The following is a 16,216-nucleotide window of genomic DNA, read 5'->3' as shown; positions in this document are numbered from 1 at the left end:
AGCCAGCAATCAATAGTGCCATTAAGAGATCACTGTTTTCATCAAGCCCTAACATAGGTCTTCTATTGATATCTATCTCATCAGGATTCTAATAATATCCAATGCTCAGGCCCTGAAGAAGAGGGAGGCTTATTACAAAACGCGTTGGTTGTATTTAATGTTCGTATGCAATAAACTTTTCCAAGTTAAACAGAGTTATTCAAAGTTGTACTAAGCACTCCTCAATACCCATCCAAGGATTTATCGTCTGTTGTATGTCTTTTTTATCGTGATCTGTGGGGGAGCAGCCTAGGACCAGAACAGGGTCCACATATTCTAAATCTCCATCATGGATCAACTCCTCTGAAGGAAGACTTCATTGTATATCCATCAGAGCCAATTCTCACCTTTTATCAGTTCAGTGTTATCGCACACATCAGGCAGAGACACAATGGGAAATGAGAGGGGATTTACTCTCCATGACAGTTGTCACCAGAACAAGTGTCTCCATTAGAAGATTTTCCCCAATTCTTGTTCCGGCGACAACAGTAAAATTTGGACTTCCCATTACTTTTCCTCAATAAGGCTCCTTTCACACGGTGGGTGCGCCCGACGGAGTCCGTTCTGCTCAGCGGGGGATCGATCCGCTGATCCCCCGCTGAGCAGGCGGATGGCAGATCCCCGCTGTCCTCTATGGGGAGATGCAAAAAAATGGCCTGGTCATTAATGGGGCAAATCCTTCCGTTCCATAACTGATTAAGGAAGAAATCCGCAACACACAATCAGTTGTAGGAAGTCAGATCAGGTACTCTGGCACACAGTTTGCCGATTCCCATCACTCGGTTTTGACCTTGATGCCAAATTAAACAGGTCAAGTCTCACACCGCCTTCCGGAATTGAATTTGTTTCATTCTATATACAATGATTAGTGGAGGACAGGTACACTTTCATACCTTAGTTCAGTGTCCTGCAATTACCCTGGAATAGAATGTTCTGCACTTAATTGAAAGCAACAGGAGGAAATATATAACCTGTCTATGAAATTTTGGAAGGTAAGAAATTTCCGTTATATAATAAGGTCTAAGCATTGATAATGGCTCTGTAAAGCAGTTATATCCACTTTACAGCCACACATATGAAATTCATTGTGACTAATGCAGTTAATCTCAATCCGCTACGCCTGTTAGGCTGTTGCTGAAAAGTGCAACGCTGACACACAGTGGCCATTAGTGTATCTGCAGGCACTACCAACCTCCCAAGTCTTCTCTTCTATGTCAAGCGTAACAAAAGTGTGACATAAGACATTATTTATTAAAGGAAGAGCTAGTAAAATAGATTTAAACCCTGACTGGGAGACATGTAATTTGTTAGGGCACAACAAACAATTGTCATGCTTCTTTTATTTTAGAAAATACCATTTTCACTTTTTTTTTTATACTTTGTTGTATCCAAGGGCTGCTGATCTCCAGCAGCCTTTTTGCAGCCACTTCACGTATACATTCATGCGCTCTAGCAGTCATTGTTCGGGATGGGCTTCCCAGCAGTGACAATGGTGGACCATTCCTGTACAATGAGTTTTGGCATGGCTGTTTATAATCTCTTTCTGAAGTGCATGTGATAATGCAGGAGAGCAGTTGGGTAACAGGGACAGAGTGTTGTCACCCTATAACAAGAAGGGCCAAACAAGACCTTAAAGCGGAATTTCACGCAAAAGGGGAAGTTCAGCTTGTTTGCTCCCCCCCCCCCCCCCCCGTTTAATGATTGGCACTTTTTGGGGAGCGGGTACCTGTGGTTTTGACAGCCGCAATCCGAGTAGAAGTTCTGCCCCCCTCGCCTTCCCCTGCAGCCTTCTAGGACAAACCACATGTCCCAGAAGACTGGGGGCCATTCACAAAGCGCAGTGCGGCTCACACAAGCGCAGTGGGAAACGAGATGTGAAGGTGCCTGTACCCGAAGCCAACTGAAGAATCAGCTCAAGTGAGGACAGAGCTGGATCCCTGGACAGGTGAGAGTCCTTATATTACAGTAGTTAAAGCTGCTGACTTTTTACTTTTTTGGGGGGAGACTGGGGCTCCTCTTTAATTATCATCAGGTGTTTTTTTAACCACTTGCCGGCCGCCCGCCACAGATATACTGCAGCAGGCTGGCTCGGCTGCGTGAACAGCTGTACCTTTATGGCGGTCCACGGATGTGCTCCTGGGGGCGCACGTGCCACCAGAGGCGCGCACCCCCGATCAGGAAGCGGGGAAGCTGATGGCCGCGACTGCCACCAGGCACCCGCAGGTCGCTCCCCGTGGAGAGAACGGCGGTCTGCTGTTGTAAACACAGCAGATCGTTGCTCACTCTGGAATGAACACAGAGAGCCTGTGATCCTCTTATTTAGGATCACAGGTCTCTGTGTGATTCCACAAGTCCCTCCCCCATGCAGTTAGAAAACACCCCCTAGGCTTACACTTAACCCTTTGATCGCCCCTGGGTTAACCCCTTCCCTGTCAGTGTCATTATTACAGTAACAGTGCATATTTTTTTAGCACTGATTAATGTAATAATGTCACTGGTCCCCGCAAAAGTGTCAAAAATGTCAGTTAGGGGTCCGAGCTGTCCGCCACGATGACTCAGTCCCGCTAAAAATTGCTGATCGCCGCCATTACTAGTAAAAAAAATAAATAAATAAAAAGTTTGAAGATGCGATAACGTTTGAGCAAACTAATCAAAATATGCTTATTGGGATTTTTTTTACCCAAAATATGTAGCAGAATACAAATTCGCCTAAAAAGATGAAAAAATTTGATTTTTACATTTTTTTTTTTTTTGGAATGTTAAAAAGTAGAATGTGAAAAATATTATTAGTTTTTTTTTTTTTTTTCAGAACTGTTGCTAATTTCTAGTTTATAGCGCAAAAAATAAAAATCACAGAGGTGATCAAATACCACCAAAAGAAAGCTCTGTTTGTGGGGAATAAAAGGACATCAATTTTATTTGGGTACAGCATTGCAGGTCCGTGCAATTGTCCGTAACGCAGTGACGTATGGCAAAAAATTACCTGGTCATTAAGGGGGCAAATCCTTCTGGTCCTTTAGTGGTTAATGAAAGCTGCAGATTTAAATAAGACAGAAAATGCTATTTAATCAACTTGTTAAATTTAATATAAGATTTTAGTGTATGGGTTTACAGGTGCAATAACCATAACAGTCAGATTCAATTGTTCCTCTTACCCTTAAAGCAGTTGTAAACCGCTGCACATTTTTTTTTTTCCATACCTGCAATGCAAAGGCACAGTGTGCTAATGTGCTAGTAGAAGCCTTCCAGGGATGCTATGTCATTGCTGGAGACAGCTTCCATCTTCAACCGTCTTGCTTCCAGGTTTGGGGAATCGGGCTCTGTGATTGGCCGGAGCCATGCGAGTGGTTACGCACAGGGCTCTGAAGGAATGCCACAGGTGGCCGTTCCTTTAGAGCCCATTCGCCAGTAATGTCACTGGCTGCATGCACAGTAAATATCTCTAAATGGTGCATGTTTAGGAGATATTTACACTACCTGTAGGTAAGCCTTATAATAGGCTTATCTAAAGGTAAAATTTAACCATTACCATGCACTGGGTATCCTTTGTAACATTTTGTTCATTATTCTTGTGAGCTAATAATTTTAGAACCTTTTAAAAAATCGGTGGTCTTAAAGAGGTTGTAAACCCCAAGACAAAAAAAAAAAACTGTAAGACAAAGGCATAATGAGCTGTAATGCATCGCATACTAGCTCATTATGAAATACTTACCTTAGAACGAAGTACTTCCAGCGGCGCCCGCTCACCGCTGAGATGGCTTAAATCTTCCCTTGTGTTTCTTCCGGGTTCGCGGGCTCTGACTGGCCGGAGCCGCTATGACATCTCTCCCGCACACGCGCATGGGAGCCGCCTGTTTGCGGCACGGGCTCTGAAGGTCTGGCACGGTAAGCCAGACCTTCAGAGCTCATGCGCCGGTGACATCATCAGCTGCATGCACTCTGAATATCTCCTAAACTGTGCAAGTTTAGGAGATATTCACAGTACCTACAGGTAAGCCTTAATATAGACTTACCTGTAGGTAAAAGTGGAGTAACAAAGTTTACAACCACTTTGACAATGGCAATGGGTCATAGAGTGGAGCAGGGACGGGGCTATTAGCGGTGTACATAACATGCCCCACCAACTGGTGGGTGTGGCCAAATTGCTCTAACATTTGGAGGGGCTTAAAGAGGCATTGATAAGTAAAACCTGAGCCTCCTTTGCTTTTGGATCAAAAACCTGATTGGTCATTTTGCATATTGTCGGGTGACCCCACTATCCTGCCCTGGCTTTGCAGACATTGGGCAGCTTCATTAGTCATTAGCTTTGGGTACAAGCTCCTTTTCCTTGCAGAGATATAATAAATCATCAGCGGGAAATTCTCAGCTGTCAGAAAATATGGGACACTGTCCAAAATACAGCATGGCTCCATGACACTGATAGACAATTACCACTGGTTTGGAATATATATGAGCAGATGATGTTTATATTCTTAATGAATAAATGGAACCAATCATTTAAACAATTGCTATATGGAAAGATGACATCTCCTGTAACTTTGCCAGAATGATTTGTACACAAATACATTTGCCTGGTGTTGAAATTGCCAAGAGCTATGGAGAGGATTTTAAGAAATGGATAATATTCTCCAAAATGATCTCCATGGCTCTTGGCATCCCCACACCAAGCAAATATATTTGTGTTCAGAACAATCTAGCATAGATAAAGGAGATGTCAGCAGTCCATATAGCAATTGTTTGAATCATTTTGTTCAATTTGCTTATTATAAATGCCCAAATGATTTACTACTTAGAAAAAAACATCATCTGTATATCATCTGTAAGTTCCTTCAGGGCAGGGACTGATGGGAATGTACAATATATGTATGTAAAGCGCGGCGTAAATGAATGGCGCTATAAGTACCTGTAGCACCCTACTAGATAGGTGCTATGCAAAGGCATCTAATGGCTCGTTTCCACTGAGCTTTCTGGTAAGGTTCGGTACGGTACGCTATTTATGCCGTTTCCATTGTGAATGGTACTTTAATTCCGAACCGTACCGTACCACTTTTTTGGTACCCTTTCGTTGGGGTACCAAGCACATTAGTACCGTACCTACAGGGTGGAGCTACACTCTGCAGAACTTTGATTGGTTGACAGAGAATCGTCTATCACAGCTTTCCTGCTACACCACGCCTATCATGAAAGGGTACTATTGGCAGTGGAAACGCAATGTGTACCGTTCCGTACCGTACTGAACCGAACCGTACTGTACCACTCAGTGGAAACGAGGCATAATGCTCCTGCTGCTCATCAGGGGAGCCTGATCTTTAGTTAGGCCTGCTCTCTGTGCTCAGTGTGTATTCATCTGGTCTGAGTGAGTGTCCACACTGTGTCCAATGGGAAGGCCTGTTAGACAGTGGAGGAAACCTGACCAATGATACACAAGCTTTTGCAACTGTCCCAGTGGGTTGGCACCTGGAGAGATGCATCGTGGGATTGTTGATAAAAGTGGGGAGCGCATGAGGCAGGGTGTCTTTGGTGGGAAGCAGAGTCCAAGGAGGAGGTGGACGGCCGTCTCTCCTCCTGTAGGTGTGAGGAAAGTGGTTCAGGTGTGAACCAGGTGTGGAGCTGAGCTGCATAGGATCGAGAGCGCTGAAAAGTGGAGCTGCTGGCAGAGACTTTTGGGAAAAACAGTATAATCGCAGTGACCACAGTCTTGCCCCTCTAAAGCCTCGAGGACAGTAAACTGGACCTTTGTTCAGAAAGTTTGGAGACCCCTTCTCTAAGTCTAGGTGCCGTTTTTTTTTTTATCTGCAGAGGTTTATCACCCCTGACAGAGTCTCTTTAACTTTCCTAATCAAATTATCCTTTTAAAGTGCTGGAACAGAGCAATACAATCAGCTCTTATACAGGCACCTAGCTAATAAGTATCATATAGCCTATCTTCACTGGCAGACTTTAAAGTGCTGGTCCACTGTTCACAATGTTTGTGGCCCTGCTATATAAAGAACATTGTATTTAGGGTTTACCAGTCATTAGATGAAGTGTGATTCACCGGGTGCTTCTATTTGCAGTGCAGCAAGACTTGTGATGGAGGATTCCGCTACCGCCTGGTGTACTGCGTCAATGAACAGAAGAAGGAAGTCCCACCATTTCACTGTGAGGAGAACAAGCGCCCATCCGATGTGGAGACTTGCAATATACAGTCCTGTGAATACATCTGGATTACTGGGGAGTGGTCTGAGGTAGGTACAGAGAAACAATTTATTTTTGCGTATTTTAATGAATTTTTTTTTTTGTACCTAAAATAACTGTGTAATATCATATTGTTATATTCTTAGAATTATTTTTTTAAGTATTATTTGTAAAAAACACAAATTTTTATGGAGCCCATTTATGAGGCCACACATGCCCAGGGCATTGCTGTGCATTAATGTGCGTTGTGTCCTTTGTGAATGGGCTGCCAACACACCACAATGCATGACACCACAATTAACAGACGTTTCCCATCTGTGGGTTATGGTGTGCTGAAACACACATGCAATGAGGTGCGCTGGCTTCACAGCTATGTATTGCTGTAACGCGTTTTAGGGTGCAGTGCAGAAATGCATAAGTGTAAAGGGTTTATAGTCCTGTAGCTGCTTACAAATACTTTCATATATCAAAGTTGCATAAGCTTCATATTAGCTTAGCACTGCCAAGGAGAGAAAGGGGAGGGTATTCATTGAATATATTTAGTGATCTCATTCTCAGGAGAAGCTTCTTTTCAGAACTGTACGTTAATTCTACAAAAGATGGAGTAAAATCTGTGGTGTTAAATGGAGCTTTTTCATTTTGTCTGCTAAAAGCAGACCTGGATTTTACCTATTCTGGGCAAAGTAGTCAGCTCTCTACATACCAGGTCTTTTTTTTGCTGGTACTCACCTTCCAGTCATGTCTTTTTTGCCCTTTTCACCCATTAGAGCCCCTCAGAATCCCTGGTAAATTCAGGTTGAATCTGAGTTACACACGAACCTGAGCCATATTACAGGCCCGCCGGCCCGCCAAATGACTACTCAGGTAGCTGGCATTGCCTCGTAGAAGAAAGTGGAGGGAGCTGCATGTCCATTTTCTCTAAGAGCTCCTATGGCCTACAGGGGCCAAAGAGTAAACCTTTGAAGCTTCGTCCTTGCAAAGGAAGGGGTCCTACTCTACAGAAAATCAGTACATCAGTGTATAGAGCAAAGTAAATGTCCCTTTTAAAGATGAATCCAGGAATGCAGATTTTTTCAAAGTTATGTTGGTCCAGCAAGGACCAATGTAAGTATGTTTGTGCCATACCTGTGGGTTTCCTGTGGAAGCTGGTAATCACTATAGTGAACACAGAAGGTGACTCACATGGCACATGTGCCATCTGAGGAACAGTTTGCCTTTTGTCAATAAATACAAATATTTCTCTAATTGGACAAGGTGGAGAGGTGGGCGGGGATGTCAAAATCTCTACTTTGTCCAATCAAAACTTTGCATTCATTGAGAAAATGTAAAATGTTTTCTGGATAGCACCGTGAAGAGTGGCCGACTTCCTGTGTTCAGTAAACAGCCGGTCAGCCGCTTGGCACTGGACTCGGAAGCAAGAAGCAATCTTTGTAGTTTCTGTGCCTACTAAAATCATTTCCATCCTCCAAAAGGATCCCACAGGTATGGCAGATACATACTTACATTGGTCCAAACTGTAAAAAATTGAAAAATGTACAAACCTGGAAATCAGCTTTAAATTATATATTTTTCAAAATTATTTAATGGGGGGGGGCAGGTAGAAGAGGAGGTGCGTGACAAGACAGAGGGGAAAACGGGAATGTGAAGGTCTGACTGTCCCAGGTAGGAGGGCTGTTGGCCAAATAGGAATGCTGCGACTCGGGCCTAGACCCGGACGTATGTGACCTGGCGAGACGTTTAACTCACGGGGCCAGTCCCTGTCCAGTGGAACTATGTCCCGGCTGACCCAGCGTGGAGCTAAGGCCTGCACGCACTCGTTGGCCGGCTGGGGTGACCACTGGATCTATATATCCAGCCAGTCACACAGATCCAGCATAGTTGCTTGTAGATCTCACAGGAAAAAAAACTAAAAAAAAATTGATTAGAAAGAACTTTGCCAGGACCAGAGATCTCCGCAGGGAACTAGGTCCTTACTCCGGATTAAAACTGACATCCTGTGCAGGAAGAGAGAGGGTGTACCCCTTGGGACTGTCCATAGGCGTAGCCTTTTTTCTGTCTAGTGTCCTACTCCTTTGGGGGGCAGCATAACCCTACTGATATGCATCAGGAACTGCGTCTGTCAATGAACTTAAGAGAAAAGGATTTTATGGTAAATCAAAAATCTATTTTTTTTTCTCTGAAATAAAGTAAGAATTTTACTATCAGAAAAGCTTCCGTTTACTTCATAAAAAGGATTATTCCTAAATGTTTATGTTTTTTTTTCAAAATGTTCATTTGTCCTGAGACCTGTGTATTTAAGTGCCATGTGGCTTGTCTCCTAGGATCACCATACATATGCATTTGTGCTGCTGACATGCGATTGTGAAGCATTTTTTGGCAGATCCATAATACAGAGTTAGATTTTTTGGTTGATCGTATGGCAAATTTGTGTTTCACATAAAGCATGTCCTTTTCTGCTGTGTTTATGTTTTTTTTGGGTTATTATTCTCACAATTATTATGTTGCACTATGTTATTCCTCCCCACTTCTGAAATCGGGTCAGAGATGTGAATTTTTTGTACTAACCAATTTAAGAACTGGATGTACATATAAGGGCAGGGTGACAACTCTGTATTACATCCTACGGACAAGTTATTGTACAAAGACAGAACTGTTTGCTGACGGAGGAAGGACTACAGATATTACATGCGACCTTTGTTTCCTAGTTTTATTTTCTTTAACTTTGAAATATAATGGAAAATGCAAAATAAATATTTGTTAGAAAGAAAAAAAAAGATCAGTCCACCAAAAAAAAGGATATTTAAGTTATAGTTTGCAGACATAAGCAATCAATGCAGCCATCTCAGCAATAGAGCGATAACTGTCAGGAGATTTAGCTCTGCTTCATCTAAAAGTAATAATTCTGGATGGACTGGTCCTTTCATTAATTTGTACAGATCAATGGGAGTGCATTGTGAAAGTAATGTAGACACAGCTCCCATCACGTCTAACGTATCATTTTTCCCCAAAAATAGCTGAAAACATTGAGAATTATGATACATCATGCCCAATTTTATGGCCGGGAAGCACTGGGTTTGGGCAGTCTGCTTTGATTGCAGGTCACCTATTGTAGGAGGCTTAGGATAGGCAGCTTGGACCTGCCTCAGGAAGTACTTGTAATTCTTTTATGCTCCTTGAGATATTATATAAAGATATGACTCAGTTTGTATATTATGCCCATGGGTGACAAGTATGTAATATTTTCCAGTGTTCGGTGACATGCGGGATGGGCTATCGGCAAAGGCTGGTGTCATGCAGTGAAGTGTACTCAGGAAAGGACCATTATGAGTATGGCTACCAAAGTTCAGCCAACTGTCCAGGAACCCAACCGCCCAATGTACAAAGCTGCTTCCTGGGAGAGTGTCCTGTGCTTGCTTTGTGGAGAGTTGGCAACTGGGGGAAGGTAAGTACCATGTCTGAGAGATGAAGAGCTCCAAAGAACACATTTGAGTTTCTCTTCAAAGTAATTCATGGCGGAACATGACTTGGACCACAAAACCAATATTGATGACATGACCAGAGTCCAAAGTTACTACCTATTGGTATAGTACAGTGAGATACAGTCAGGCATGAATTAAGACTATGGATCCCCGTGTTAAAATAAATACACTTTATGGCCAAAAGTATGCGGACAACCTTCCAAAGTATTATGTTTATGTATTTCCAGTAAAGGGTACTGTGAATGGTAAAAAAAAAGATTGTCATCCAATGTTATGCCTTCAATTTTGTGGCTGTAGTTTGGGACAGGTCCTGTTGTGTTCCAGAATAACAGTGCCCCTGTGCAAAAGCCAGCTCCATTTGACATGATGAGTTTTGAGTGGAGAACTTGCGAGGCCTACCCTGAGCCTAGACCTCAACCCTACTGAATACCATGGAGATTTATTGGAATGCCCAATCATCAGCCAGGTGTTCTCATCCAACTTTAGTATCTGTTCTCCCAAATTTCCTTTTGGCTGAATGGGCACTGAAGGGGAAAAGAGAACAGCCATTTTATTTATCAAACATGTATTTATGATTAAGCAGATGTATTGAATGTATATGTTTTTAGAAGTCATATTGTATGACAGCTGTTGTGTTCAAATGCCATTTACACCTCCAGCTGTATAGATTGCTATCCAGGACTGATGTCAGGAAGTTTAGAAGGGATTGAGAGGAATTGTAATTGTATCTACCTTTCTTCAAAATACATTTTATATTAGGTTTTGCATGTGTTAAAAGACCTTCTTTACCATATCAGCACCTCCAGGATCCACATCTGGGTAAGCCATACATGGCTTTAACAGTTACAAAAAGTAACTGTGATGTGGGACCACCACACAGGGACAGCAGAGCGGAATCCACTACACTGTCAATGGTCACAGGCCCAACTGTTTACTACAACTAGTGTGTGGATTTCTTTAGATAGGAGTGATATGTTTCCAGAACTCTACTATAAGAAGGGACAGTTTTTGTGGCAAGTATATTGCCAACAGGAGGAATTGAAGGGGGAACAGGGAACAGCCATTTTATTTATCAAACATGTGATTATCATTATCAAACATGTATTTATTATTAAGCAGATATATTGGATGTATATGTTGTTAGAAGTCATATTGTATAACAGCTGTTGGGTTCAAATGCCATTTACACCTCCAGCTGTATAGATTGCTATCTAGGCCTTTGAAGAAATGTTCAGCTAAACAACTACTGGAAGTAATAAGCCTATGTGAACAACTATTCTGCATTTCAATCAAGATGTGACTTCAAAGAAACTTTAGATAGATAGGTCCCACCCTTTGTAAAACATATAAATTGTATTAAAAGTCTTTAGCCAGGTAGAACAATTGTTTTGAAACCAACACTATGTAGTGTGACTGTATTGCTCTCCAAACATGTTTTTCTACCTACATGTTTGTAAAATAAATATATTTTTCAATCTGGCTTCAACGGTCAAAATGTTACTGAAACCCATGAGTTTTAGGGTTTCCCCTACAGGCACAAATTCCCACAGCCACTCCAAAATCTCATTAGAAGCCTCTCCAGAATAGTGAAGGTTGATATAAATGAAAAGGGGAGCAACTCCATAATAGTGCCAATGGTTTGGATTAGGATGTCCATAAAGTTCATATAGATGTGATTATCAGGTGTCCAAAAACATTACATATGAGTAATTGAGGCTGATGTGCTGTTTGTATTTGCAGTGTTCTGTTACCTGTGGAGCTGGTGTCATGCAGCGTTCTGTGCAGTGTCTAACAAATGATGATGTCCCTAGCAGTATGTGCTCCATGGATATGAAACCAGAGGAGAAGCGGCCATGCTACAATCCTCATGACTGTAAGTAGGATTTAATCCGAGATAAGCTGAGACCTATAGTGCTATTGCTCTATGTCCCTCTCCTTCATTATGGTACAACTGTTTTGCTATAAGGCTACTGAACTTAGGATAAAAATTAAAAGTGCCATAACTTTGTATTTAGTCTTTAGGGAGATCTATGCTTTGCTCGTGGTTCTTTTTAATGCTGGTCCCACCAGTGCCACATATATACCACCCTTTCATAGGAAGCCTTATGTGAGATTTAACTTGCAGCTTGAGGCCCCGTTCACTCTGGAGCGTTTTGTAGCTTGAAGCTCGAAGCTCCAAAATGCTGGAGGAGAAAAAAAATCAATTATTTCCTATAGAGATGGTTCACATCTCCACTATGGTTCACATCTCCACTATAAGTCGCCTATAGCCAAACGCCTGAAGCTCAAATAAGTTCTGGAGCTCAAATCGGGCAGATTGGTGTGTTCGTGAAGCATTTTTTGTTCTATAGAAAGCATGGAAAGGCTGGATTAATTGTTGCGCATTTTTCTGCTCAAATGCAATATTTAAATAAAAATAAACATTTTTACCAAATAAAAAAAACACATAAATAAAAAATTATAATCATAAATAAAAAATTATTAAATAAAAATAATAATAAATCAAATAAATAAATTAACCTCAACCCCTAACCCTAATATAAACCCCTAATACCCTCTAACTCCTAACCTTAATATTAACCCCTAATCCTAACCCCTTAATCCTAATAGTAACCCCTAATCCTAAACCAACAAAATAAATAATAATAATAATAAGTAAGTAAATAAATAATATTAATAAATCAAATAAATAAATAAACTCCTAACAAAAAAAAGTAAAAATGAATAAATAATAAATAAAATAGAAATAAAAGTGGATGAAAAGCTGTAAAACATAGTAGAAAATGATGAAACAGATGTTTTTTTTTCCTGTTGGCTTCTCTATTGCTCAAAAATGCTTTAAAAATGCTGTACAAAAACGCAAAAAAAATGCCCACACAAACGCCTGAACAGACTCTCACAATCGCGATGCTCAGGTGTGAATGCAGCCTAAGCTCAAAAATGCTCAACAGGCAAAGAGCCGTTCTATCTTACACAAACCTGAGAATGGCTAAATTGAGGGACTTGGAAGTGAAGGGAAAATATATGTTCCGCTTATGAAGAACCATTAAAGTGAATCTTTTTCTTTGCTTTGCCTACCAAGCACAAGTTCACTATAAAGTCCATTTCCAAACCCAACTATGTTTTTGCCCTAGAAGAAGAATGAGAGTCTTATTCGGTTTTGCTGTTTGTGTTCCCCCTTGAGAAGATTTTCTCTCACTTCTTGCCTCCAATCACTGGAACAGAAAGTGAGGGGAAACCTCTCCAGGAAAAATGCTAATAAAATTGAGGAGGGTTAGAAACCATTCCTGATTTGTCACAATCTCAGGTTTTGCCCTTCACTTCCTGTCCCTGTGATATCCTGTGTATCAGCACAAGAAATGCAGGTAAATCTAGGCTTTGGGGACTCCAACAATGGCAAAAGACTGATGGAGGGTCTTACGCTTCCCCTGCTATTTGCCAGCATGAAAAAAAAATAGTTTAGGTTTAAAGTGGACCTGAACTCAAAATGTGAAGATTTGATATGTTATAGGAAACATCTAGAAATGTTAAATGTGCCTACACAGTACACTGCATAATGAACCTTTCGCCTAGAATTCCTCCTGAAAAAAGCAGTGCACCTCACAGATTTACATAATGGAGCTCCAAGGACTACTTTTTAATGATAAAAGGACTCCAATGACTACTTTTTAATGATAAAAGATGGAGCTTTGTGAAAACAAAGTATACTGTTGTTGCATATTGTGACATGTCAGTAGTATATAATCCAATAAAGTAGAGATATCAGCGCGACTCTGTATAAATACGCACACTATGCACTATATTGGGATCAGTGGCGCTGCATCACTTTATTTATGTATTTGATGTCAGTAGTATAACAATGCAGTAAAGTTTTTGAAAGGTCCACTTTAAGGCCCCGTTTACAATAGTGTGATTTCTCCTGTGTCCACCGATGGAAATCACATTATTCTCCAGTGTCCATTCACATTAATGCAACATGATGCAAAGTAATTTCTGAAAAGGTTCAGGTGCTTTTTTTTTTATGCCGCATAGTGCTTTTTTGGCACTATAGATCTTAATGGGAACACATGAAAAATGCATATACATGCATCTTCCATGCATTTGTGAGGGATTTGTGTTTAACAACCTCCTCCGACAAAGAAAAAAGCATGCAGCATGAAAATGCTAACCTAGCCATTAACTCCAGGAATGAGACAAAATGTACCCTTGCAGTGGAGTCCTCTGGCACTGCAAGAGTTAATAGTTTGTTTAGTCTAGTGCAGTGGTCTCCAAACTGTGGCCCGGGGGCCAGATTTGACCCTTTGCTTTCCTTTATCTGGCACTTGGGGCGCTATTTCCCCAATACCAATGATGGGACACTTTCTTCCCTACTGACACCATAAATGGGGTACTCTTCTTTCATTGATACCAACAATAGGCCACTATTTCTCCCATTAAAACCAATGTTGGGGCACTAAAGTTGAGGCATTTTCTGCTCCCACTGGCCACAGTCCATCCCCCTAAAACCTAAAGGACAGTAAACTGTCCCTTTGCTTAGAAGGTTTGGAGACCCCTGGTCAGGGATACAGGGATAAGACATAATGTCTTATTCCTAGCACTGTCAGGGTCCTTCAACCCATGTGAATTGTCCTAGCGTCTTCTCTCAAAAATGCTTTGGGCTACAGTCATGGGTTTGCTTCCTCACATACAATGCCACTAGCCCTGCACTTTGTGATGGTGCAGAGGGACCACCCCACAGCCTGGAGCTTGGGGACAGCACTGGGGGGGATATTACTGCAAGAAAATATTTTGTTTCATTCCCAGAGTTCAGATTAAACTGATTTGTGGTAATTCATTGATCATCCATTCGTCACCATTTGCAAAAAAAAAGAAAAAAATGAAATATAATATTCTTTACCTTTCAGGTGATTTACCGCACAATTGTCAAGATGTTAAAAGGCGCAGAGGTGTTAGTGAAGATGGTGAGCATTACATTATGGTGGAGGAGAAAATAATAAAGGTACGGCTTCATCCTCGGCACATCGTGCTTTATGATGTTCTGCGTGTTCTATTATTTATAGATGGCTGCAGGTGCTCTCTCACACCAATAACAATTGCTTTTCTCTCAGGTTTATTGTTCTGGGATGCAGTCAGACAATCCGAAAGAATACGTGACGCTTGTGAGTGATGAGGCTGAAAATTTCTCCGAGGTATTTGGCTACAGGTATGATCAAAAGGGTGCATTGTGTGTATTTTTTACACTCAAAGGTTTTGTTAGCACTTGATTTATTTTAGTGTGTTTTTCTGTAACAGTTCATACATCCATAAGATCCAGTGCACTCCTTACAGCTTTGGACATAGAGCAATGACAGGTGCTGAAATGATGGATGGTGCCATCAATAAAAAGTCCATTGTCTTACAGAAAAAAAGTCCAAAATGCAAGGTATCTCCAGCACACCATTGTAGGAAAAGAAAGATGGGATATTTATTCCAAATCAAACAGTACAACATTTTGGGGCTAAAATGAGGACCCCCTTCCCAAGCAGCAGTGTCTGAGGACCCCTTCCCTAGGCAGCAGTGACTGAGGACCCCTTCCCCAGGCAGCAGTGTCTAATGACGCCTTCCCTAGGCAACAGTGACTGAGCACCCCTTCCTCAAGCAGCGGTGACTGAGGACCCCTTCCCCAGGCAGCAGTGACTGAGCACCCCTTCCTCAAGCAGCGGTGACTGAGGACCCCTTCCCCAGGCAGCAGTGTCTAATGACCCCTACCCTAGGCAACAGTGACTGAGAACCCCTTCCTCAAGCAGCGGTGACTGAGGACCCCTTCCCCAGGCGGCAGTGTCTAATGACCCCTTCCCTAGGCAGCAGTGACTGAGCACCCCTTCCTCAAGCAGTGGTGACTGAGGACCCTTTCTCCAGGCAGCAGTGTCTAACGACCCCTTCACTAGACAGCAGTGACTGAGCACCCCTTCCTCAAGCAGCTATGGCTGACAACCCCTTCCTCAAGCAGCAGTGTCTGACAACCCCTTTCCTAGGCATTAGTGACTGAGTAACCCCTTCTCAAGCAGAAATGTCTGAGGATCCCTTCCCCAGTCAGCAGTGTCTGATATCCCCTTCTCTAGGGGTTGGTGACTGAGGACCCTTTCCCCAGGCATTAGTAACTGAGGAAGGAAAGAACAAACAGAAGGCGCCTCTAAGTGTAGTAAACAAAAGTCTTTAATTGCCCAAAAGATAAAATACACTTACTAAGATTAAAAATAAGCAAGGCTCATCATAGTGGATATAGGCAGGTAATCCAATATGCAGGTAGATGGAGTTAGTCCCAACAGACCAGTGGAGGGAGGCTGCAGGAGGAAGCACCAGGACGTGACATCAACGGAAGGCGACCGGAGCCAGCGTGGAAACTGAGGACCCTTTCCCTAGGTAGCTGTGTCTGAGAACCCCTTCCCCATGCAGCAGTAAATGAGGACCCCTTCCCCAGGCAGCAGTGTCTAATGACCCCTACCCTAGGCAACAGTGACTGAGCACCCCTTCCTCAAGCA

General features: G+C 42.1%; 1 protein-coding gene across 1 annotated transcript in view; it reads left to right on the top strand.

Annotated features, from left to right (window-relative positions):
- The window catches only part of ADAMTS9 (ADAM metallopeptidase with thrombospondin type 1 motif 9), a 344,253-nt gene that overhangs the window by 319,687 nt on the left and 8,350 nt on the right, over window positions 1-16,216 (top strand). Inside the window, exons 31-35 of the mRNA XM_082265401.1 lie at window positions 6,096-6,266; window positions 9,464-9,658; window positions 11,436-11,568; window positions 14,600-14,694; window positions 14,804-14,898. Of these exons, the coding sequence (XP_082121527.1) occupies window positions 6,096-6,266; window positions 9,464-9,658; window positions 11,436-11,568; window positions 14,600-14,694; window positions 14,804-14,898 (689 nt within the window). The remainder of the gene's footprint in view (window positions 1-6,095; window positions 6,267-9,463; window positions 9,659-11,435; window positions 11,569-14,599; window positions 14,695-14,803; window positions 14,899-16,216) is intronic.

This window comes from Pelophylax lessonae (assembly GCF_965119305.1).
Source record: "Pelophylax lessonae genome assembly, chromosome: 8".
Classification (NCBI taxonomy): domain Eukaryota; kingdom Metazoa; phylum Chordata; class Amphibia; order Anura; family Ranidae; genus Pelophylax; species Pelophylax lessonae.
The sequence above is the reverse complement of the archived record's forward strand: the minus strand, read 5'-3'. Positions and strand labels throughout refer to the sequence as shown.